Genomic DNA, 26,257 nt, shown 5'->3' on the forward strand with positions numbered 1-26,257 from the left:
ACAACATTTGGTTGTTACATTATAAGCACAAATAAAACATTCTCTTTGAGAAAATCAGATGAAGAAACATGATTTAAAAGTATATAATTTGGGGAGGAGCAAAATATCAAAGTGAATCATGATTTTATTATTTAAATTTCTGAATAAGAGCTGTTCTCAGAATATTTCCTAAGGCGAAACTCTAGTTATTCTGGAGATGTCATCATAGTTATTCCATGACAGGTGAGCAACCACACATTAGTGTGATAATGCACAGCTTTTATGAGAAATCAAGCAATGTAATGTGAAAATGAGTCTTTCAAGTAAAATGAACAGTCTAGAGGCTTGCCAGAATGCAAGGCATTGATGGCAAATTGTGACTCTATGACTGCATTAAGACTATAAAAGGCTTGCAGTGGATGGTGAGGATTTTGTATACACAGAAACCTGCAGGCACTGTTTATTGTCATAGACCATGTAGATTTCTACATATAATTTTCAAGCACATGATGACCAAGTGTCTCCAGTAAGTTGCAAATTTTTCTAAATCCCAGAATGGACCATTTGAGTCCGTGCTAAGGTAAGTCCACAGTTATTTTGATGAATGTGTGGCACAAAATAATAGAATAGCTCATATCTAAAAGTCTGGCAAACCTGCACTTCCATTTCTAAAAGAAAATTTTGAGTGGTATCTGCTTTCTTTAGACTGGTGCTTTCCAGTGTACATTTTTTTTTTAACCTAACAAAAGGAAAAAATGTAGATGTTTCAATCTAATAGATGATTTGGTGTTTTTCTTCCTCATTCTTTATTTTTTCCACATTCTTTTAAATAAGTGTGTACTACCTCTAATGCAGTGCTAATGGTAAAGAACTCACCTGCCAATGCAAGAAACAAGAGGCATGGGCTGGAGAGGGAAATGGTAACTCATTCCAGTATTCTTGCGTGGAGAATCCCATGGACAGGGGAAACTGGTGGGCTACAGTCCATAGCGTCGCTAGATAGAGTCAGACATGACAGAGCACGCACCTTTATAAATAGGAAAATACATATTAGGTACAAACAACAGATAAATCAAAGTACTTCAGAGAAGCTGTTTTGTTTTGTTTTGTTTTGTTTTTCGGTTTGTTTTTTTCCTGATTGCACCGACAAGACACATCTTTTCTGCAAATGCAGGAAACAGCATAGCATAACAGACTTTAGATATAAAAATCTACTAAAACACAATTATGAAAACCGGAGCCTCACAAAAGGAACTCATATTGAACTGGAATAGATTTACCTCATGAAATCCAGAGCCAGGTGTTTCAATATAACTCTATGAGTCCAAGGATAGACATTGGACTCTCTGGCGTTTCAAAAAATGCTAAAGCAAGCTTTTCACTGTGGGAAATATTTGCAAAGAAGACAGCTGGGTTCTAGCATGACACAGCTGGGCCGTTTCCTCTGGTTTATGGAGATAGTTCATTGCCAAAGACGAGGCAAGCAAAGTTCATCCAGGCCATTCCAGAGGGCATTTGCTGGCACATTGTTAGCAGAACAATGGAGCTGGCCACCAGGTTTATGCAAATAGCGACCATACAGAAGGGAGGTGCCTGCTTTCCTTAAGAGAAATTCCTGGAACAGAAACCATTGGCTCACTGGGTTGGATTCTTTAAAGTTCTTAAAGTATACTGCCAAAATGTTTCCAGGAAAAAAATTCATTATTAATTCTTAATAAAATGCCATCATCACTGAAGATTTTAAAGATATATAGTTGGTTTCTTAAGAAATCTTCCTCAGGAATGGATACCTACATTGTGTGCTGTAAGGCTTTTCAGTTGTGATATTTTTCCTACGTATTTTGTAACTATTTTCTACTGGGGAGAAGAGTGAATTACAAAGTCATTGTAGATTCCCTGTGATATACAACACTGCTGTAAGTGTGCTCCAGCCTTCCTGCTGCTGCTGCCTGAGGGAGTAGTTGTTATTATGGTCCTGATTTTAAGTAATATTTTATATCTTTGAACCATCCCAGTAAGTGAAGCTGAAGCTAGCCTGAGGTACAGCAGGGATTTGAACTCTGGTATATAAACATTCATGTGTATGTTTATAGGCCAGCTCTTGATCCTCTAGCCAAAATGAAGCAAAAATAAAATCTTTATGCCTAAAATATTAAAAATCTTGTATAATAATGTTATCTTTCTACTTTAAGAATGTTTATTCAGCAGGTGAGGAACTTGCCTTCAACCGAAAAATCTGAAATCTTTAAATATTAAGCTAACAAAACCTATCCTTTCTAAACCAGTGACCTTTCTTTAGTCTTTTATCACATTTAATTATCATGTAGGCTAAGCTGTCTTAATATAACATATGTGCATATATGTGTATTTACATATATGTATGTATATATAATCTATATAATTTATAATATATAAATATATCACTATACCACTAATAATTACTATTATATTTAACAATTATTTGATAATTATTATAATATATTATTAATATATATTATCTATACAATATATATTATATAGATAATATATATATCTAGAGAGGGAGATTTGCCACTGCAATCTACCTAGCAAACACCGATGGCTTTCCTCAACAAGAAAATCTGTCTTAAAATTTATAGATTACTTACTTATAACCCACATATTAGGTAGTCAAGCAAAGATGGAGAGAAAGGAAAGAGAGAAGGAAGATATTTCCACTTGATGTTTTCCATAATTCCATATCCTTTAGGGTTTATCATTTTCAGATGATCACTTTCTTCTTTCCATTGTTGATCATCTTGATCCCTATGACATGAACCAATAACACAGTGGGGGAAAGGTTACTCATAGCACCTTTCTATCTGAGTGCAAGCTATTAAGACATTGTCTCTTCTTATTGAGATAAGTTGTTGGTATCTTGTAAATCAGTTACCAAAATCTGTAGAGGAGTTTGGAGCTCACTCCAAACCATCAGTTTAGGATCTCTTGAGTTGTGCCCTCCCTCTCCTCCCCAGGATTCTAAAAGTCTTACCAGATCATCCTGAAACATAGGACACTACTGTTTTAACCATCAAATTTCACTCAAATGTCATCTGTTTCATAAAGCCTTTCTTAAGATCAATATCCCCTCCAATTCTGACTCCACAGGCAGAGTTTGATTTACTACTTTTGTGTCCCAAACACCTTGCTGTACAGAATCTACTTTATAGGATTTATTACTCCATAATATAATTAATAGTGTTAGATCTTTCTAACTCTTTAGACATGGATTCCTTAAGATTAATCTCCCTAAGTCAAAGTGGTTCTTGATGAGTACTTGTTGAATGAATGTATGAGTGGATTAAAATAGGTCACTTGCCTGTTCTAAAATTTTATGTAGCTGATCCCCTGAAGGACACAGTAGATTGAGAAAATTTTATACATAGGTTTTATAAAAAAGGAGAAACACTAAGTTAAGCAACATGATTCAGTTTCAACTGCAGTCTGAAAGACGCATTTTTTTTTTCAAACATGTTCTTGCCCCCCAAAGAAGTTCTGGCATATTCCATCAGTAGGTAAAACACAAATCTGGCAAGTTTGCATTTACAAGTCACGCTTAGCTATTATTGTCCTCCTATCAGTGATGGGATGAGGGGAGAAACCATAGAAATCTCGGAAATGTCATAAACTATAAAAAGTGAGTTTGTAGTCTATGAGCTGGAGAAAACAATATTGCTAGTTAGATGCAGGCCAGGAAGCCATCAAGCACCCACCAGCAAGCCAATTTAGGCCAAAAAAAAAAAAAAAAAAAAATCATGAAACAATTTCTTCTCTCAGTTTGAGAACAGCACCTTTTCCAGGAGGTTTGTTATATAACGAAGATCTGCTTTCACTTTCTGGGGGCTGGCCAAGACTGACAAGGGAAGTGCCAGCCTAGGAAAAGAAAGACTGTTCTTTTGATATTGCCAGCCATTACCAGATATGGGAGTGCAAAAAAAGCCAATTCTCCGAAGATTTATAGTTATGTCTAGCTTGTTGACTCAAGCAGTTTGGAAAATCTTCAGAGATATAGTTTATTCGAACTAACTCAGACTCCAAGTCTATGGAGAGGGGGAAAAAAAAAAACAGAAATAATATGTACACACTCTTCAAGTCAAATACTTTTGACCTTAAATTTACATAGCTTCTCAAGTGAAAAAAAAATAATGCACTAACCAAAATACATACTCCTGCTTAAGATGTGACAGTTCATTCTGTTGAAAATACATTTATGATTATTGTTCAATTATTTCTCTTGGCTTGCGTGGCAAAAACTCTAGTAAGCAATACAGTAGGGAGCTACCATGATTTTATGTAAGTTAAAAGAAGTATTGAATCCCCAATCTCAGAGAATCCTTGAAAAAAGTCACATAGGACCCTTGGCACTATAATTACATTTTCACTGTATCCTCAGAATTTATATTATATCATACTTGCAATGGTATGAAATTATATGGGAAAGCATCATTATGAAGCCAAAGAAATATTAGCTCGCACATAAAAACAATAAAACAAATATTGTTGAGTATCCCGTATGTGTCAGACTCTTTTCTAGATGCTTGTGCCCAGACTGTTGCTATGATAAGTACTCAACTGATGTTTTTCAACAATCTTCCAGTGTTTGTGGGGCAGATTAAATACATAGTTCATTCACCATTTAGCCCTGGCAGCCTAAAGAAGCTCTCCTAATGGATTTGTATGTACTGTGGTCTTTCATGGACTCTTACAACTTAAGAACTTGATGAAGCATTTAATTGATTCTAGTGAGCCAGTGCAACTGTCTAGATCCAAATAATCCTTGTCTTGCATTTATTTAAAGTTACAGTAGCCATCAGGCTTCCCAGGTGGTGCTAGTGGAAAAGAAGCCGCCTGGCAATGCAGGAGACATAAGAGATATGGGTTCTATCCCTGGATCAGGAAGATTCCCTGGAAGAGGGCATGGCAGCCCACTCCAGTGTTCTTGCCTGGAGAGTCACATAGACAGAGAAGCCTAGTGCACTACAGTCCATGGGTCACAAAGAGTCAGATATGACTGAAGGACTCAGCACACATGTATGCAAGATCACCATCAAATACATTCTCTAGGGACTTTCACTGTTATGTGTAACACAACCTCACATCTCATGCAACTTATTATAGATGGGAACTCTGTTTATTATTTCTGAAAATCATCTGCACAGACTTTAAAAAAACATTTTCCACCAGCTTCCATCCCATTAGGAAGCAGGCTGGAGCACATGGACACTGCTAGGCTCCTCCATTATGACTTCCTCACACCAGGGCCTGGCCACAGTCCCTGCACAGACTTTTCATATAAAATAAAACAGTGTGCTCATATGATTCCTGTGATGTACACATTTGTCACCCTTATTTTGACTTCTCAAAATTTTAATGATCATGTTCCAGACTACAAGATGAGCTGCTTGAAGAAATGTAAGTTAAATCTGTGAAGGCTGCTCGTTAAAGAAACAAAAACCTTATTTTTTTTAATACAGTTTAGAAATTATGTACAAGTTTTAAAAAGTTTTAAAAAGCAACCATGAGGACACTCAAAAACTATTGCCTCTCATAGTTCAAATAGTAGGGAATAATCCCAGGTGGCCTGGTTGTGTGGAAATCATTAGCATTTGGTTTAGGTATGTATTCTAAGATTTTCCTTACTGATAATACTCCATACTCTGTCTAAGGACACTGATAGATGTTTCCAAATGGAGAAGGCAGTTGGGACAAGTCATATAGCGTAATTTTTTATGAAAGTGAAACCAGTAAGAGATTTGAATTACTGTAATGAACCAAATAGGGCTTCCCTGGTGGCTCAGATGGTAAAGAATCCTGCTCAATGCAGGATACCCGGGTTCAATCTCTGGGTCAGGAAGAACCCCTGGAGAAGAGAATGGCTAACCACTCCTTATTTTTGCCTGGAAAATTCCATGGACAGAGGAGCCTGGTGGGCTATAGTCCATGGAGTTGCAAAGAGTCAGACACAACTGAGCGACTAGCACTTAACAAATCTAAATCTATAAATGCATCTAAATATGGATCATCCTCTCCCACCAAGGCATCAACTGAATAGAAGTTGAAAACAGGGCAGTAAATACTAGTTGAAATTGAATCCTGTGAATGATTAATTAAAGGCAGAGTAGGTTATTAATTCAAAGGTACAATAGTGATTCCTTCAAATGTATAACAATTTAAAGGTTATAATCATAATTTTCTGAAAGTTAGACAAGTATATATTTAAATAAATAGCTTATTCCTTTATTGCTCTGGTCCAGGTCATAGGTATTTAACTATTAATAATTCTACAGCAACCTGAAATACTCATTAAAATGTAATTATTTAGTGACTTAAAATTATTAAACTGATTGAACATGCTTCTTTTCAAACAATTGATTTTAAGTTACATTTGTAAATAAAAATGTTAAAGGATTTCAAGATATGTTATATAGAAAAGATATAGATGTCTAGAATAGTCATTTTAACTCATTTTACTTTTTTCTATGCAAGTGCATAGAATATTGGACATATAAGACATGATGCTTTGTCATTTAGAAAGTTCAATGGCGTTCTTCCTAGATGTGCACATGTGCCGTTTATACACAAACTGTTATCTGGACCCAGATGGTCTTACAACATCTGAAACATTACCATTCTTCTCTGTTCCTGCCACCCAGAGTAGAAACATCACCTTTCTCTTCCTTTATATCTTATCCCAATGGTCCCCAGATTCATCCCAAACCCTTCCTCAGTAACACATCCTATTTTGGAGGCAGAGCTAACCAATATCTCCATTTCTTTTGTCTTACATTGAGGTTATTAATAATTATTCTTTATTATAAATAGCACCACAATGAATAACTTTGTGCATAAACTATCCTTCATGGTTTGCTTTAAAAGAAATGAACACAAAATTCATCTCTGATGATTTTGAACCCTGAAGGCATACCTGTTTAGACATGTGTTCCTCATGTAAAATGAGAAAGGAAAACATGGTAAATATTTGTCTTCTGTTAGTTACTTATCTATCTTCCTCCCTATTTAAATTTTAAGTTTCTTGAGGTGAAGGATTATGTTAGGAAATTTTTGCATTTCCTGTGAGTCCAGAATTATTCCCTCCCTAATTCTCAGTAAAAGTTTGAAGTCTTGAACTGAATATTCAATGACTGAATGTTCAGCAAAGGAACACCTGCTTTTGCCTCCACAAGCTACAGTCCATGTGAGGATTTTCATTGGCTCTGTCTACACACAACATCTGTTGCCAACAGGTGATGCATTTTGAGAGAAGAGCCTTGCCAGAGGGATTTTCTCTTACTAGCATCCTCTTTCCAGATGTTTCTTTACCATAGTATATCCTGAATTATGAAGCTCCAAAAGTTGGTTGCAATCACTGGACTGACACGTCACGCCTGGAATTCAATAGTATTCCCCCACCACAGAATTTTCCATAGTTAAATGTTAAATCTAAGTTTATTGCTAAGGGATTTGGCTGTTTTTCTGTGAAATTAAATATTGTGCTTAATATTAGTTTGCCACTACTTATGTTCACCACTTTAACTACAAGTACATGTGTAAAAATGAAAATAAACAATTTTAAGATCAAATAAAATCTGAGAAAATCATTTAATTTAGAGGCTAGAATGCATGTCTTATGGCACTCCATAACTTCTCTTAAATATTTATAGTCCAAAGTTGAATTAGTTATATGTTTGAAATAAATAAACTAGTCAGACTAAACTGATATCGCTGTACTACATAAAGAAGGAAAGTATCACATAACTTTTTCTTTGTTTAATAGTAGATATTGGTATATATGTATTTATATATACATATTTATGTATATATGTATACATAAATATGTATACATATTTATGTAAACATATGTATATATAAATACATATATACACATGCATGTGTATATTGTGGAGAAGGCACTGGTGACCCACACCAGTACTCTTGCCTGGAAATTCCCATGGACAGAGGAGCCTGGTAGGCTGCAGTCCATGGGGTCGCTAAGAGTCGGACACGACTGAGTGACTTCACTTTCACTTTTCACTTTCATGCATTGGAGAAGGAAATGGCAACCCACTCCAGTGTTCTTGCCTGGAGAATCCCAGGGATGGGGGAGCCTGGTGGGCTGCCGTCTATGGGGTCACACAGAGTCGGATATGACTGACTGACTTAGCAGCAGCAGCAGCATGTGTATATACCCGTGTATATCATAGTTTACTATATTAAACTGATACCTACATCCATCTATCCAAAGGATATTTTTTGTTTAATGCTGTAATTTTATTAAATCTTCAGTTCACCAGTAAGTCTTACACTTTTTTCTGTACTTTCTTCCTAAGGTATTTTAATATCTTTATTTCTGTTCTGTTTCAGTTAAGCTAAAAAGAGTCTTCTACTTGGAATGGTTTTTATTTTTTGCTTATTTGCTTAAGAAGAGCTCACTGAAGAATTTAATCATAATATGTTTTAAATGCCAATTAAAGTACGTCATTTAGAAACAGTTATAACAGTATATCACTTAAGAATAAACCTTTTCCTCAATCACATCACCAGTTATATATAGTCAAATACTTTGTGTTTGTAATCAAATCCTCCCAGATTTTCTTGTAGCAGAGTTTGGGTTCCATTAAAAAATCAAAGATGATATTCAAAGTATGAGTAATTTAATTTATCACTATGACAGACTATAGATACTGGTTTTCAAAATAGCTAGGAAAACACATCTCTTGCCAAAAGAAACCCTAAGAATGGAACAATGAGAAAAAATCCACTACAAAATTATGTTTTTATAATAGAGATCAGTATATTGAATTGCCATTTAGCTTAGACCTGAAGCTTCAACATACTATAATTTTTATATAGTAAACCAAAACTGGCACAGGGCATTCATATATACCATCAAAGTGATAAAGTTTGTAGAGAAATTTTAAGGCATGGGAAAGAGCAGTAGTGAAATTAAGTTCAAACACCAAATATATATTTTAAAGCATATAATAATATCTAACAATAATTCCAGGAACTTTTCTAAACACTTAAACATATGTTAACTTATTAATTCTCACAGCAGCTACATGTGGTTTGTACTAATACAATCTCCAGCTTTCAGATGAAGAACTCAGGCTGATATAAGACAGCTAGTCTGCAGAGGATGCAGGATTCATATCCATACTGTTTAAGGATTAAATGTGATCATTTGCTGTTTGAGAGAATACCGACATCCTAGAAGTTAATTTAGGTATTTTTCCTATCCATCATTCCCAAAGTTTATTCCTCGGTCACTACTTCTCTGATATAAATGTTTCCATAGCTTAATACATCAGGAAAAAAAAATGCATCACAGTACTTCCCTTTTCACTATCATAGACCTACAGAGCATAACAAATGTTCCAAGAAATCTCAACATAAAGAGACCTATTTCAACCAATTTCCATTCCTTGCTGACAAGAAAATACATATTGAACATATCTTGCACAGCCTTTAGAATTTGTGTTCCTTAGAACATAAATGATCAGAAAGTCCAGTCCTGCTCTTTGGCAGATGAAAAAGTTGAGGCCCCAGTTGCCTTTGTGAACTTGAAAACATATATCCTAATTCTATGTTTTACCTCACTTAGTTCATAAATCAGCATATAGGTATAGCTGTCCTTTTATTTTAAATTTCTTCTAGATTTCCATTTTTCTTTAATCATTTCAACCAGAAAACCATCATTATAGTGAAGTATATGGATGGAACAGACAGATGACTATATTCTAGTTTACTTAGTACAAAAGTATTCACAATAACATTTGAACAACATATAAACTTTTGTTATTAAATATTTAATTTACCCTAAAATATTTTATAGCTAAATACTACAGAAATTTAAAACCAATCAAAGAGCGAAAAACAACAACAACAACAAAAAAAACCTCTGGGATAATCTTGAAGATCTAGAGAATCCATTGTTTAGGTGATGATCCTGAGCTATAAGTTCATTTCACCACCGTAGTTTGTTTGCATGATAACATGGAGTTAATCATATGTAGTTTAACAGACTGTTTTATATACATATTTTTTTCTGACCACTGCATGTTTTGCCATTTCAGTTCCTCCGAAGATTTATGACATCTCACACGATATGACCATCAATGAAGGAACCAATGTCACCCTTACTTGTTTGGCCACTGGGAAACCAGAGCCTTCCATTTCTTGGCGGCACATCTCTCCATCAGGTAAAACAGAAATGCATCAGTGTTGTTTGTGCTGTTCAGTATCATCCTGCAACCTCACTTGTTCAAAACTTAAGCGTCAGCTAATTTCTCATATCTTTTTCATGAGGTAGACAGGATGCATATTTTTATACTTATTTTTTACACCCAAATGTCTGCAGTTCACAGAAGTTAAATGAACATTTTCTGTCACAGCCCAGCGTAGACCCTAGGTCTCTTGATGCCTAGGCAAGGTTACTTTCACAGTAGTATACTGGATATTCACACATCAATAGACAAAAGGCTCAAATGGAAAATGTCACAAGAGAAATATCTTCATTTAAATGTGTAAGGCTTTTATTCAATCGGCATTCACATGTTAATAGGCCAGTGTGAACTGCTGAGGTAATCAGGGGAGAATGAAATTATACAAATTATGAGGTTGCTGGGTCTAATTTCAAACTGCAGTTCAGAATCAAGGATTTGGCAGTTAGCATTAAATTTTGACTGATGAGGAATCTAAAAACCCAAGAGTTAAGTAACTTGTAAAAGATCACATAGCTAGGTGAGATTAAGGAATATTACATGTTTATTAGTGTCTTGTGCTTTCGATACAGGGCACATACTCCTAAAGAGATTGTCAGTTTTAGGAAGCGAGGGGTAAACATCATCAAAACAAGTTCTATTTTCACAGAACAACTCTAAATGAGTCATCAGTTTGTATAAAATCTGAACATTTGAACAATACAGCTTTAAATGTACCATGGAAGTAAGAGTGGTACTTTTCGTGAATAGGACCCCGCCACATTTCAGATAGACAAAATTTGATTTTTATTTGTTTTGTATTTGGGGTAGAAATAACTTGAACAAGGTTAGTATGACGAAATCGCTTTTAAAGGAATCAGGAAGACATATTTTATAGAGATGTAGAAAAAGTACAATTAGAACATCTCTTCTGTCTGCTAATGCTTTCTTTAATTTCACTTATCCTTAGGTGTCTTTCAATTCCCTCATTTAGGCAGTAGGTCTAATGAGACTTCCTCACATCATACATTTAGTATTACTATTAATGTGAGAAAAAAATCAATGTAACAGCAATATATGCTTATATAATATGCATTACGGCCCCTGTAATATTTCTGAAGCATGAGTGTGCTCTTGACTGCCAACATTTTCCTCTCTAGAGTGGCTAAGAATCATAAAACTGACACGTGAGCCCTGAATTAGTGGAAGGACTCTCCATGGAGTGTGAGACAAACCCAGGACTAGCAATTAGAATGCATGTGCTCCAATCTCACCTTCCTTATTCATCAGTTCAGTAAATCCTCATGCAAATCTCTTAGCCTCAGTTAGCTGGTTTCCTACTTTCCAAAAATCAAATGATAAAAATCTCTGGCTATTGTGAGACTCAGAAAAGATAATACTTATAAATGTGCTTTAAAAAGTATAAGATGATATGCAAATGTAAGGCTGATTCTTAATCATCTTTCCGGATTTAAATCTGATATGAAAATATAATTTTTTCTAAGAATGAAGCACATAATCTCCACATTCATGCAATTTAAGATTAATATTTTGGATTTAACTCTTCTTCTTTGTTGCACTTGTTATTATGCATATTCTTTTTGTAAGTGCTTAGATATATTTTAGTTTAATTAAATACCATGAATGTTGGTTAGTGAAGTTATTAGAATAACGATAATGGATAACATTTTGAAGCCGAAAGAAGACAGATTGGGTTATAAGTTAAACTGTACATAGTTTTTCTGATCCTACCATACAGAGCAAATGAGTAAAATTAGCATAACTATTAACTGTTATTTAATGAATAGCTACACATAGCTGATATTTTTATAAATGCTTCCAATAATTGCAAACTGTAATTTATTAGTAATCTAAATTTCAATGCTCAGCAACATGGAGTTCCTGCTTTAAGTAACATGTCATCATTCTATTACCTTTCTTCAATTTATATATTTATATTTGAAAGCAAAATTATAAACTTCATTAATCTATTTTTTAAGGTAATCAATATTTTGCACATTCTCCTCTGTTCTTTTTCTGTATCACAAAAGGAAATGTGTCTCAAACAACCATCACCAAGTGAACAGTGTTTAGTGTTAGAAGTGGATACAGATAGATTTCCTGTCAGTATGAAAAACAATGACTAATTTTTGTACATGTATGATTTGTTTATTCTACTAGTACTGTTAGTAAGTCTTACCAATTCATTTATGGTCTATTCTGTTTTTAAAATCATTAAAAAGAAAAATGACTCATCACAAGAAGGCAGCTTCCTCCTTATCTGTGGAAAAGTTGGGTTGTGGATTCAGCCATATCACAGACATTGCCTGAACAATTGAAGTTGCCATTCCACTTGTTAGTTCAAACAACTTAGTGTACTAGCCCCAAAATATCTTTCTTGAAAAGTTTCTGGACTTATGAGCTTATTAGAGTTACTTATAGTCAGGATTTCTTCCTTTCTATTTTTTTTCTTTCTATATGTAGCAATTTCTTTCAAATTCATCTTTGAAGTGTTTGGGATTAGCAGATGTAAACTATTATATATAAGATGGATAAACAAGATCCTACTGTATAGCACAAGGAGCTATATTCAATATCCTATGATAAACCATAATGGAAAAGAATATGAAAAAGAACATATACATATATATGTATTCTCATATATATATGAGAATATATATGTATATATATAAGAATATATACATATATATGTATATGTATGCATGTATATGTATATACATATATATATGTATATGTATGCATACAACTGAATCACTTTGTTGTACAGCAGGAATTAAACACAATATTATATACAATATTATAAATCAACTATGCTTCACTAAAATTTAAAAAAATACAGTAAGAAAAAGAAAGTGTTAATAGAAATAATGCAAAGTCTACTCTCTGTCCTTTACTCAGTTTCATCCATCATTTTCCTTCTTTGAGTCAACATTTTCTGTGTGTAGGGTATGCAGAAATATTTTTTTTCATTAAATTATTTGAAAAGAGAACACCTTGTATACATCAGGCCCTTTTCTCCCTATTTATTTCAGTGTGAATTTCTGAAGAACATTTTATTGTGTAACCAAAGTGCAATTTTTAACTTTTGTACCTTGAATATTGGCATTTTATGTTTATCTGATTACTATCCATGCTGCAGTTTTGTCAACTGATCAAATAGTGTCCTTTAGAGAATTCTTTTTCTTTTAGTACAGAATCCAAATGTTGTATTCAGTTATCATACCACTTTGCTGCTGCTAAGTCACTTCAGTCGTGTCCGACTCTATGCGACCCCATAGACAGCAGCCCACCAGGCTCCCCCGTCCCTGGAATTCTCCAGGCAAGAACACTGGAGTGGGTTGCCATTTCCTTCTCCAATGCATGAAAGTGAAAAGTGAAAGTGAAGTCACTCAGTCGTGTCCGACCCTCAGCGACCCCATGGACTTCAGCCCTCCAGGCTCCTCCGTCCATGGGATTTTCCAAGCAAGAGTACTGGAGTAGGGTGCCATTGCCTTCTCCGATCATACCACTTTAGCCCTCTTTAGTCTGGGGACTAATTCCTTGGTTATTCTTCATCTTCCTTGACATTTTTCTTTTCTTTTTTTTTAAAAAACAGAATATTTCTCATGTTGAGTTTGACCCCTGTTTCCTCATGACTAGAGTCTAGTTGTATCCACCTGGGATTAAACAAGTGAAGTTGTAACTTCTCAGGAATGATATCTGAAGGTACAGGATATCCAACCCTGTTTCTGAAATTGAGGGATCTCTTTATACAGTTCTTGAATGCTCTCAAATGCTGTGATTACCATGAAGCAAAACTCACTTAAAACTTTAGAGAACATAGGCAAGTTTACACAAGGCACTTGATTTTGAATAGAAAGACAAAATAAAATTCTTAATCACACATCATTGAATTGATAAATCTAGATCCAGTCAGAAAAAATAGAGAAACTTAAAAAGCCAAATTTTAAAATAGTAGATTATATATAACAAAAACGGAAGCATTCTGAAAGCCTTTATCAAATTCCCACTCACTTATTGCTGTTTATCTTAATCTCTGTTTCCCAGTTCATTCCTATTCTTTGATACCTGGAATCTCCAGAGATATTCTTACTTTACCCTGGTGATGTTTATAATCTAGTAAAGATATTCTTTTAGCTCAGAAGCTGAAATTTGAGCTAAATCCTGGACTGTGTATCTCAAACTCTTTTTCTTCTAATTTCTATATGACTATTGCCTTTTGAAAGAATGATCTTATCCTAATTTTCCATAGGCATTAACAGTATTGCCTAATTCAAGATAAAGACTATTCCTTTATTCTGTTATGTTTTTCCCCTCCTTTTATATTTGTCAGGTCCTTGTTACAGAGCACTTATAAAGGAAATCACAAACAAGTGGTCAGAGGTGTAAGAATAGAATCAGAAAGTCATGATTACAAGAAGCCAAAAGAGGAAAAATTTCCTGGAGCAGTGAATGGTGAACAGTATCAAGCAGGTCAAATAAGATCAGATCTTTGGGTTAGGTAGTTTGGTGATCATCATAGCAATTCAGTGACATAATGAGCCAGAAACTGAGTAATAGAAGAATAAAGAGCAAATAAGAAGTGAATAACTTAGCTATGGAGGTAAGCTATTCATCCAGTTAGTCAAGATTAAAATTTTGTTTTTCTACTTTTACTTTTTTTTTTTTTTGGCTAGGTTGTGCAGTCTTCTGACCAGGGATTGAACCCTGGACCATAGCAGTGAACGCACCAAGTCCCAATCGCTGGACTGCCAGGGAACTTCCCATATTACTTTTTTTCTATTAGGAATATCTTTTGTCCCCCTATATAATTGTCAAACTTGCTCCTTCTTCAACTTTTAATGAAACTATTTCTAAGCATCTCAGGAAAATTTGGGTGCTTATTTCTCCATGGTCTTATGGTACCTTATGCCACCACTCATGCAGGACTAATTCTCTGAATTGTAGTTTTTGGTTTTGTCTGTGGTCCTATGGGACAGAGACTCCTGTCCAGAAACAAAGTCAATTGCCATGACTTTGTATCCCATGGCTTGGCTCAGAACCTGCATAAAGTAAGAGCTCCGTAAGTACTGCAGAGGTAAAGGATGCTGCTCTCTGCCCTTGCTTCCCACATGACTTCTTAGAAGTAGAAATTAAAATTTGCAGAGATGACATCTGCATGTCATGTGTTGGGACACAAGCATTTCCTGATATCTCCATTACCTTTATCCCCCTGATATAAACCCACAAACATATCCCTAAATATGAATCAACCTTTCATTTTCCTTATGCCTTCAATATGGCTGCACCTCTATGGTACTATGTTTTATGAGATATGTATTTGATCTTCATGCCATTTCTGGCACTGAACTCCTAAAAATCTAGAAATTTCACATTAGGGGACTAAGCTATAAAGGTGTTTTTTATTATGCAATGAGCTGATTTTGGGGCCACACCTCAGATTTGTTGTCAGGAGAATCAACTATATGATTGAAGGGTTGGAATTTTCAGTCCCACTATACTGACTTTTGAGGAGGGAAGAGAGGCTGGAGGTTGAATTAATCCTCAATGACCAATGATTTAATCAACCATGACAGTGTAAGTATACTCTCATGTGTGTTAGTCACTCAGTCGTGTCCAACTCTTTGCAACCCCATGGACTGTAGCCCGCCAGACTCCTCTGTCTATGGGATTATCCAGGCAAGAATACTGAAGTGGATTACCATTCCCTTCTCCAGTGGATCTTCCCAACCCAGGGATCAAACCCTGGTCTCCTGCATTGCAGGCAGATAAAATGCAAAAGGACAGAGTTTGCAGAGTTCCTAGATCCATGGACATGGGGAAATTCAGGAAGAGTGGTACATCCAGAGAGCATGGAAGCTTCTCCCCTCATCCTTTCCTCATACTTTGCCCTATGTATCTCTTTCATCTGGATGTTTCTGAGTTATGTCCTTTTGTAATAAACCAGTAATCTAGTAAAAAAGAAAAAAAATTGTTTCTTGAAGCTCTGTGAGATGCTCTAGCAAATTAGTCAAACCCAAAGACAGAGTCCTTGAAACCTCTAATTTATAGCTTCCTGATTGAAAGCATGTTACTGAATGAACTTGAGACAACTCACTTGCCATATATAGCAAAGCCAATTTGCTAACACCAGGTTGCAGTCAAGGAAAGGATAGCATTTATTGCAGGGCACCAAGCAAGGAGAATGGGTAGCTCATGCTCAAAAGCACTTGAAATCCCTGGTGGTTTTCAGAGAAGGGTTTTTAAAGACAATATTTAAAAGTGAGTGAGGGCTATAGGGAGCTTGATTTTCTTCTGATAGGTTGATGATGAGGTAACGAAGTGGTGTTTCAGAACACTTAATCATCAATCTTCTGGTTCCAACCAGTCTAGGTTCTATGGGTTATGGTCAGTATGTAATCACCATCCTCTTTCTGGAAGGGTGGGAATTAGTTTCTGAGATATATATTGTATTGTTATATATATTCCTTGCTCAGTCATATTCAACTCTTTGCAACCCTTGGACTGTAGCCCACCAGGCTCCTCTGTCCATGGGATTTCCCAGGCAAGAATACTGGAGTGGGTAGTCATTCCCTTCTCCAGGGGTCTGTCTGACCCAGGAATTGAACCTGGATCTCTTGCACTGCAGCCAGATTCTTTACCATCTAAACTACCAGGGAAGCCCTGTCCTTGAGGAGAAACTAGGATTTTATTTTATCACCTGACTATTATTTCTTGACTGCCTTTCCTGGATTTCTGCATCCTCTCACTAACCTGATTAGTAACTATTTGAATTTGCTTTTTGTAACTCAGAAAAAGCCTAGGAGACCAAAACCTTTTCCTATAAATAAGAAATGGAGTACACAGATGGGGCTTTACAGCAGTGAGGGCTCCACAGAGTCCTGTTCAGTTTCAAGCACAGATGATAACCTGAAATTGCTACTGACATTTGTTGAGGGTGGGGGACAGGGCAGTCTTGTTTTCCTGAGCTCTTAATCTGTGAAATCCAATGCTCTTTCTGGGTAGTGTCAGAATTGAGCTGAAATGTAGAACATTCAACGGGTATTGGATAATTGCTTGGTGGTGTTAAAAAAAAGATGCACAAGGTGAGAATAGCCAATTAAGATTTATTTGAGGCAAAATGAGAACTTCAGCCTGGGAGACAACACCTCAGATAGCTCTGAGACACTTCTCTAAAGAGGTGAGGGGCAAGGTCAATATATAAGATTTTGGTGAAAGGAGAGTTCAGTGCAATCAAGCACTTATCTTACAGAAGGTTTTGTGTTAGTCATGAGGAGCTGATGTCACCATGAAGGGATTTAGTGCTTTTCTAGATATTAGGAGCTACAAGGATTGGACTAAAAATCAGTTCCTAAAAGTATCTGTTCCACCAATTTTTCTGGAGCACAAATTGCCTCATTTATCCACCTTGAACTCCCTTTAGGGGGTGTGTAAGGTCAACAGCTGCAGTAGCACAGGATTCAATCCTCACAGAGGCAGATGGCAAATACCCTTGGCAAGCACCAATTTATAGTTGACAGAGGTATGGGAAACCCCTCATCAACATGTTTGATTTACATTCAAAACTTTAACTCCATTAATGTAAAGAGCAGTTTCACCAAAGATATTTTAGTTAATATGGTTCAGCAGCAAAACAATGGTTCAACTAACATTAATCCATTACTTTATATAACTCTAGGAAAAATAAGTAGTACTTGCATTGCTGTTGTTGTTAAGTCACTAAGTTGTATGCAACTATTGGCAACTCCATGTACTACAGCATGCCAGGCTCCTCTGTCCTGTGCTATCTCCTGGAGTTTGCTGAAATTTATGTCCCTTGAACTGGTGATGCTATTTAATCATCTCATCCTGAGCTGTCCTCTTCTCCTTTTGCCTTCAATCTTTTCCAGCATCAGGGTCTTTTCCAATGAATCAGCTCTTTGCATCAGGTGGCCAAAGTACTGGAGCTTCAGCATCAGTCCTTCCAATGAACAGTCAGTGTTGATTTCCTTTAGGATTCACTGTACTTCTTTCATTAAAGCCTCAAAACTGAACTGTGAGATGGGTATCATTATCTTCATTGTGTGGATGAACATGGCACTCAGAGTATATAAATAAATTGCCCCAAATGAGTATGAGATGTTTTTTCCCCCACTTTTTTATTTTGAAATAATTATAAGCTCATGGAAAGTTGTGAAGTTAGTGTACTGAGTTTCCACCTATCCCTAACCCAGTTTCTCCCATTACTACATTGGGTCTACTGTAGAATGACAGCAAAACTAAGAATGGATATTTAGTACAATGTGTATATGTAGTTTTATCATATGAGTTGAGTTGATTTATGGAGCCACCATCACAATCAACATACAGAACTGTTCCCTCAACACAAAGATTTACTTTATGGTATCCCTTTAGAGTCAAGTCTACTCCTTTCATCATCCACTATCCCTAGCCCCAACTAACCCATTTTTCATCTCTTTAATTTTATCATTTATAGAAAGTTATATAAGTGAAATAATCGTGTGTGACATTTTTAAATCGGCCTTTTCATTCTTGAGATTTATTATTGGAGTTGTGGCATATACCTCAATAGTTTCTCTTTTTTGCTGAGTAGTGTTTTGTTATATCAATGTATCCAATTTGTTTAACCATAAATGTATTATAGTATTTTGGTTGTTTCATTTTTTTGGCTGTAAAAATCTTGCTATTATTCTCTGTGAACAATATTGATTTTTTTTTCCATTCTTTTATTTTCAGTCCACATATGTTATTGTATTTTAAGTAAGCCTTTTGTAGACATCATATAGATGAGTCAAGTTTTTTATCCACTCTGACAATCTCCATATTTTATTGGTATATTTAGTTTATTTCCATTTAATTATTGATTCACTTGGACTTATGTCTAATATCTTTTTTCTTTTGTTTTCTGTCTGTCCCTCCCTCCTTTTTTTTTTGTTTCTGTTTTCTTTTTCTAGTCTTTGTATGTATTAACTTGAGCACTTTTAGAATTCCTCATTGTTGTAGTCACAGTGTTTTAGGGTATATCTCGACATAATTTTTTAGTAGTTCTCTATGAATTATATTATGTATATATAGATTATCCTAATATGAAGGTATTCATATTTTATTAGTTCAAGCAAAGTATAGAAACCTTACCTCCATTTGCTCTCCCACTTTTCTAATATAATTATCTTAAATATTTTCTATACATCATGAGAACCACATAAGACAATGGCATAGTTTTTGTTTCACCTGTCAAACATATTAGAAAACTAAAGAGAAGGAAATTATTTTGTATTTATCTATCTTTCTACTTTTACCATTGTCCTTCCTTCCTTCCTGCTATTCATTTCCTTCATTTCTATTTAGACAACTTCCTTTAGACATTATTGATTGATTGATTGACTTTTTGGTGGTAAGTCCATTGGAGACAAATTCTCTTAATAGTCTTCATCTGAGAATGCCTTGATTTTGCCTTCATTCTTGAAGGATATTTTTACTTTGGATAGAATATTGATTTTAATAAAAACAGATCAGTCATTATTTAACATCAAGTAGTCTTAAAACCCGGAGAAGGCAATGGCACCCCACTCCAGTACTTTTGCCTAGAAGATCCCATGGACGGAGGAGCTTGGTAGGCTTCAGTCCATGGGGTCGCTAGAGTCAGACACGACTGAGCGACTTCACTTTCACTTTTCACTTTCATGCATTGGAGAAGGAAATGGCAACCCACCCCAGTGTTCTTGCCTGGAGAATCCCAGGGACGGGGGAGCCTGGTGGGCTGCCGTCTATGGGGTCGCACAGAGTCAGACACGACTGAAGCGACTTAGCAGCAGCAGCAGCAGTCTTAAAATGGCCATCAGGCAATATTTGAAAATCACATGAAGTATGGAAACCTTGAAAAATAAAAAGTAGGTAGTATTTACCATGCTTTCCGTAAATATGCTACGGGTTTACCTCAGCTATAAGTTAACATAAACTGTTAATCGAGAATAAAACACATTTTTCCAAACTAAAAGATTTTAAGTCTTTTTTTTTTTTTTGAAATGAGAGCTGTTTCAGGATAAACAAGAGGGAACATTTTTCAGTAACCTAAGACCGATGGGCCAGACTGGCCTGCTTTTATTGTTTACTCGCTAACTTGTATCTGACTCTTTTTGGAACCCAAGGAGTGTAGCCCACAAAGCTCCTCTGTCCATGAGATTTCCCAGTCGAGGACACTGGAATGGGCTGCCATTTCTTTCCCCAGGGAATCTTATCGACCCAAGGATCAAATCCAGGTCTCCTGCACTGGCAGGTGAATTGTTTACTACTGAGCCACCAGGGAAGCTCCCCGCAAACTGGCCTACTGCATGTTTTTGTAAATGAAGTTATTGGAACTGCAGCCACACTCACAGCCTCACATGTTGTTCATGACTATTTTCTTACTGCAATAGTAGTGTTGAGTAACTACAATAGAAACCACATGGCCCGCAAAACCTAAACTATCTATTCTCTGCATTTAAGAAAAAAGATCGCTGACCCCTGCATTAGATACTTTAAAAGAGATTCTCATGCTAAACTGCATAGAATGCAAGTTTAGCACATTAAACCTCTTATAATCTTTAATGCTAATTAAATATAATAAAAAAATAGAAATTATAATTACTAATTATAAGAAAAATAGACTGAAAAAAATTTTTTATCTAAAAGCTAAGAACACTGCTGAAATCTATTGTTTAAAATTAATTCTGAAAATAGTTCAAGTTATCACAGACACTAACCATTAATGCTCTTGATTCCAATGTCTTCCCCTTTTATGAAAGAAAGACTTTTTTGAGATGCTTAAGTGATGGAACATCACCAAGGATGATATGATTTAGAAGCTTCATGTGGCAGCCTATCCTCTAAACACTATAATTCTTTAAGAGCCTTTTTTCAAGTTTACAGTCCTGATATTGCACTTTACTCTTTAATATAAGGAAGAAAAAAATTCAGTAAAACCAGCAATTTATGGTGATGACATTTCAACAGTACCAGATCTTCAGATTATAAACTGTGGTTCTAGTTCCATTGTCGAGTTGCAGTCTGTGTGGGGCTTTGTGAATTTCCCTAATGGCTTTACATAATGGATAGTTGTGTAAAGAGTAAATCTACATAATGGTGGCAAGTTAAACTTTTACCATAAGATAGCACACCAATAATTTATATATATACAATTCAAATCACCTCTTTGTTCTGAGAGTTTCCTTTATAATTTTAACTTTTATTTGTCTGTTTCTAGAGTCCCCCCTACTTTTCCAACCATTAGTAGTGGACTATTCAGAATTGTTTGTATTCAGAACTGTTAATGCCTGCGATTTGAATATAGAAAGCAAGAATGATTTCAGTATTTTAAGACAAATATAAGGCTGAACAATGAGCCTGATGATATAATGAATCAATATAAAAATAATCCATTATTTTCAGAGGAAAATGCTTACCCATATAAAGTAGAAAACAGGAACCCACCAAGCATTTTAAAGCATTTCATAAAAGATCCTTTTTTTCTTTTTAAATGAAACTTGATTTTCTGAGAGAGCAGGCACATTAGGGGAAACAAAATAATACCACTCTAGATTAGGTCTCTGTAGTGGTCTGAATATAGGGATAATGATTTGCATTAGACTGTTTATATTTTAGGAATTATATTTTTTCTCATCTTTTTCCCAAGTGATTACAATGTCATGTTATTTACATGTATTACAGAAAAGTATTACATGTTATGTCTAAACAAGTTAAGAGCTCATTTAAAGTTATCATCTTAGAATATGCAACTTTTACTTTGGTTGTAAATTACATGCTAATTCATTCTGAAGTGGGACTCCATGGGTGAAAATGTCATTAAAAATACCACAATAGATCCTATAAGAAATCAGAAAGAGCAGCAGTCAGTACCGTGAAAGCATAAAATGAGCCTAACTAATACTTATAATTTTTATTGAGCATGTAGTATGTCCCAGGCACTGTTACAACATATGTTAGATTAACACACCTATTAATTGCTTTAATGTGAAGTAGTATTATAACTTCATGTACCATATTCACAAGGAAAGCAGCATAATTTTTATTTGAACCCAGGTTGTGATGATCATTTGAACCCTGGCAGTCAATGAAGATGCAGTTTCTTTTTACTTTCCCATAAATGTAAGATCATGTCCATCAAGATTACATTTTATACAAATAAGGCCTATTAGAATTTTAGTGCTGTTCCTGGATTATTATTAAAATATATATAAGACAAATATATTAATAAAGACTTCTAAAAAAATCAAGGCCTATTGTGTCTATGACAATTGCAGATGAGTATATTGTTGGCTTGTAATAAATTTTTATTAAAGGAGTTATGACTGCTAGTGTAAAAGAGCATACACCATTTTTCTTGATTCAAAATTAAAATTTTTCTGTTGAATTTTAATTAAACTCCAGCTTGTTTAAAAATAACATTATTTTATTAGTTTGACCATAATTGACAGTAATGATCATTGGTAGAAAATTAGAATCATTTTAGTTATGATAGATCAATAAAACTACGGTGAGCAATTTTTATTTCTTTCAATTTTTGTGTGTTCTCTCTTTAAGACCCATGATTCAGGTAAATATAGCTACATAGTAGATAGTTAATAAATATCTATTAAATGACATAATATTTTAGAATACTATAAACTCTTTTCATGATTAATAAACTCATATTAACTAATGTTTTAAAATTAAAATTAGAGTAATAATTATTTTCATTTATGACCTTTGTGAATAGATTATTACCCAAAGAGGTTATAGAAAAAGCTGATAGCATTTTGTAATTATCAAACTCTTATTAAAAAAGGAATATAGCAAAGTGCTTAAGAGGACATAGTTAGTACTTGCACTACTTGGTTTCAAGTCCCTATTTACTCTACCATTCATTGTGAGTGTTAACCTGGACAAATTTCTTAAGGCCTCTGTGCCTCTGTTTCTTCATCTGCAAAAGGAGATGGTGATGATGATGATGCTGATTATACCATAGGAGATGCTACAGATAAAGTTTAAAAGAATACAAAATTAAAAAGAATTCTTAGCTATCGTTATTAAAATTTATTTTACCATTCATCTTTACCTAAAAGTTACTTGAGGACAGATAAGATAGAAATAATAAGTACTGTGAAAAAATCAGATAAATGCATTGTAATGATTGCATTTCTAAACTAGTGAGATGTTATTTTATGTTTAGGATTTCCTACATAGAAAGTAGAAGAAGGATTATTTACTGAGAAGCAACCAGGGTGACCTTAAGAAACAAAAGTTTGAATTATTTATTCAGATGCTAATAAATAGAGGATGATGAGAGAGTAGGACAAGAAATTGGACAAGTATTGGAGGAGGGGTAGATTTGTTTTCTTTATTTGCATTCTGTGCTGTAGGAAAAAAAAAATCTGTAAAATTACAGAACAAAATAAGAGTCTTTCACAACTTTCACATGGCTTTAGATTTCCAAGTGGTTGCTTTCACAGTAAAGGAGCAAGTCTCTCTGAAATTTCTATGTGATTACTGACCTAACAAAGCCAAGGTTAAGGAAATGAGGATATTGTGACCATGAGACCATGGATAATGTTGCTCTGTATTTCTATATTACTATTGTCTATAAATTCTCTAATCCTAGTTTACTATGCAACTCCATTTCAACCTATTAAAGTTTCCAAAAATTATGGAATATTTTCTATCAGAAGCTGTATGTTCACCCTCTATGAAAACGTTGCAAAGGGAATGTTGTCCTAAGGGAAGAGGTTCAACATTCATGAAATGCTTCCTAGTGTAATGCATAATGTAAATGTCTCATGAAATGTTCAGGGACTAATTTTCCAGACTGACAGAAGAAGCAAAATGCAACACTTACTGCATGTAAACCTTGTAAACTTTGCCTGAGAGATTGAGACTTAAAAAACTAGATTCGTTGTATATTTTTTGTCTAAGACTATATTTCGTTGTAATCCTCAGATATTTATAGAATATACTCTTGCATAAATTTACAAATTCATAATAGGCTATACAAAAGTCTTGAAAACATGCCATTAAATATACAAGAATGTGGAATTCATTAAAATAACTTTTTATTTAGGTTTTTTTTTTTCACCTTCATTGTTAGCTATTTTTTTATTTTAATGTTTCCCTTTGGATTAGATTTGAATTTAATCCAGTATGAGCTGTATTGTTTCTGGACAGTACTGAAGCTCTGAAGATGTATTACACCCATGCATCACCATAGCATTGTCATTCTGGCGATATATTAGTGCAATACATCTTCAAAGTCCTCAAATGAGAAGCTGTCTGGAAGGAATGGGGCAAGGTGAAAATTCAATTCAATTACAGGACAAAAGAACCAGCTGAAGAGAAGAAGAAAACTCTCAAAGCAAGACTCTCAGTGGACTTGATTACAACCAAGTATTTCATGGAAGTATATTCCGTTTTTCCTTTTGTGACATGACAAGGAATAATTGCAGATTTTGAACATACATCTGTAAAGAGAAAATGGCTCCTCAACTTTGTGTTTGACTCAGTAGAAGCTGGATGTTTGTTGGGAGCCATTTAATTGATTTGTGGAAAGTCATATAAACATTGCTATTCATTCACCATATAAATCTAAGGCATATAGTTAATTTACAAATTGATTCATTAAAGTGTGCTAAGTATAAAGGAATGTTTACCTTTCCAATAAAGTCTTAGTTGGCACTTTAAAATTTTTCAGATGTATATAAACACAGTTGCTAACTGAAAAGTGATCATCAGGCAAAAATGTGAAAACTAACAACTCTTCATAGCCACCTCCTGACTATTCCCACTAGACACGGCTGTCTATAGTAATCAATAAGTCTTACTGTTAAGGTAAATTTTTCTTGGATATCTTTCATGTGTTAAAAAACAGAAAGACTCAATTTCATCATAGTGCAAATACATTCAGATTCTAAAGCCTTCAGTCTGTCTTAGATATGTTGCAAAAAATAATTTCTTCAGTAACCCCCCAACTCCTTATATAAAGCTTATATTATGAATAATCATTTTACATCTATTTTCTTAAAAAATCACCTATGTGCCCTTAGTGGCAGACAGTTCGCTAAACGTTGATTAAATAGATATAAGAGGAAAAAATACAGCTGCTACCTTCAAGGAGTTTACAGTTTTGTTGGAAGAGATATTGGTGGAGATGGAAACAATTACAATTCACGTTAACTTAAGACAACAAATAAGTTATCTTTTAACCCAAGCCTTGAAGTTAAAGGAAGGAAGGCTGCTATGTGAAGTACTGCTGTGCATTCTGATTAGCGATAACAGCATTTGTAAAGGTTTGAAGACAGGAAATAATTGCATGTTTTGGCAAACTGAAATTTGTGGGCCTGAAACAAGCTGAAAAGGGGCGAATAGAAAAGAGGGTTTAAGATGAGGCTCGAGAAGATAAGATGAGAAGAGTCATCAGATCAACTAGGGTTTGTAGGCCATGTTGAGATCAGATTTATTTTTTTGTTGTTTTCCCCCCTCTGCCTCCTGAATAACAGAAAAACTCATGGGACCTTTGGAGCACAAAAGAGACACGATTTGATCTTAATATTTAAAAGATGCTTTTGATGCTGTGTAGGAAATGAGTTGCTCCAGTATTCTTGCCTGGAGAATCCCATGGACAGAAAAGCCTAGTGGGGTATAGTCCATGGAGTCCCAAAGAGTTGGACACAAGAGTGTTAGTTGAGTCACTAACACTTTCATGTTCACCTGAAGCATAGTAGAGAAACCATTTAGGAAACCACCATCATAGTTGAAGTGGGAGATGATGTTGACTTTAATAAGGGTGATGGCAGTAGATATGAAGAGTCATGGGTGAATCCTAGATTACACAAGGTAAAACCAAAAGACAGAGATGGGAGATGGGGAATGCCTCTTAGTTTTCTGGCTTCATCAATGTGAAAAATGAGCTTGTTGTTGACTGAAATGAGACTAACTGTTACAGGAGAGTGGGGTGAAAAGACAGCAACAACAAAATGATCTCATCATGTCCTGGGACCTGCATAAATTCCTGG

General features: G+C 34.9%; 1 protein-coding gene across 3 annotated transcripts in view; it reads left to right on the top strand.

The window, feature by feature from the left end:
- NEGR1 (neuronal growth regulator 1) overlaps window positions 1–26,257 on the top strand; it is a 1,035,936-nt gene that overhangs the window by 595,812 nt on the left and 413,867 nt on the right. For all 3 annotated transcript variants that reach the window (XM_027536882.1, XM_027536880.1, XM_027536881.1), the window contains exon 3: window positions 10,071–10,196. In XM_027536882.1, the coding sequence (XP_027392683.1) occupies window positions 10,071–10,196 (126 nt within the window). The remainder of the gene's footprint in view (window positions 1–10,070; window positions 10,197–26,257) is intronic.

This window comes from Bos indicus x Bos taurus, chromosome 3 (genome assembly GCF_003369695.1).
Source record: "Bos indicus x Bos taurus breed Angus x Brahman F1 hybrid chromosome 3, Bos_hybrid_MaternalHap_v2.0, whole genome shotgun sequence".
NCBI lineage: Eukaryota > Metazoa > Chordata > Mammalia > Artiodactyla > Bovidae > Bos > Bos indicus x Bos taurus.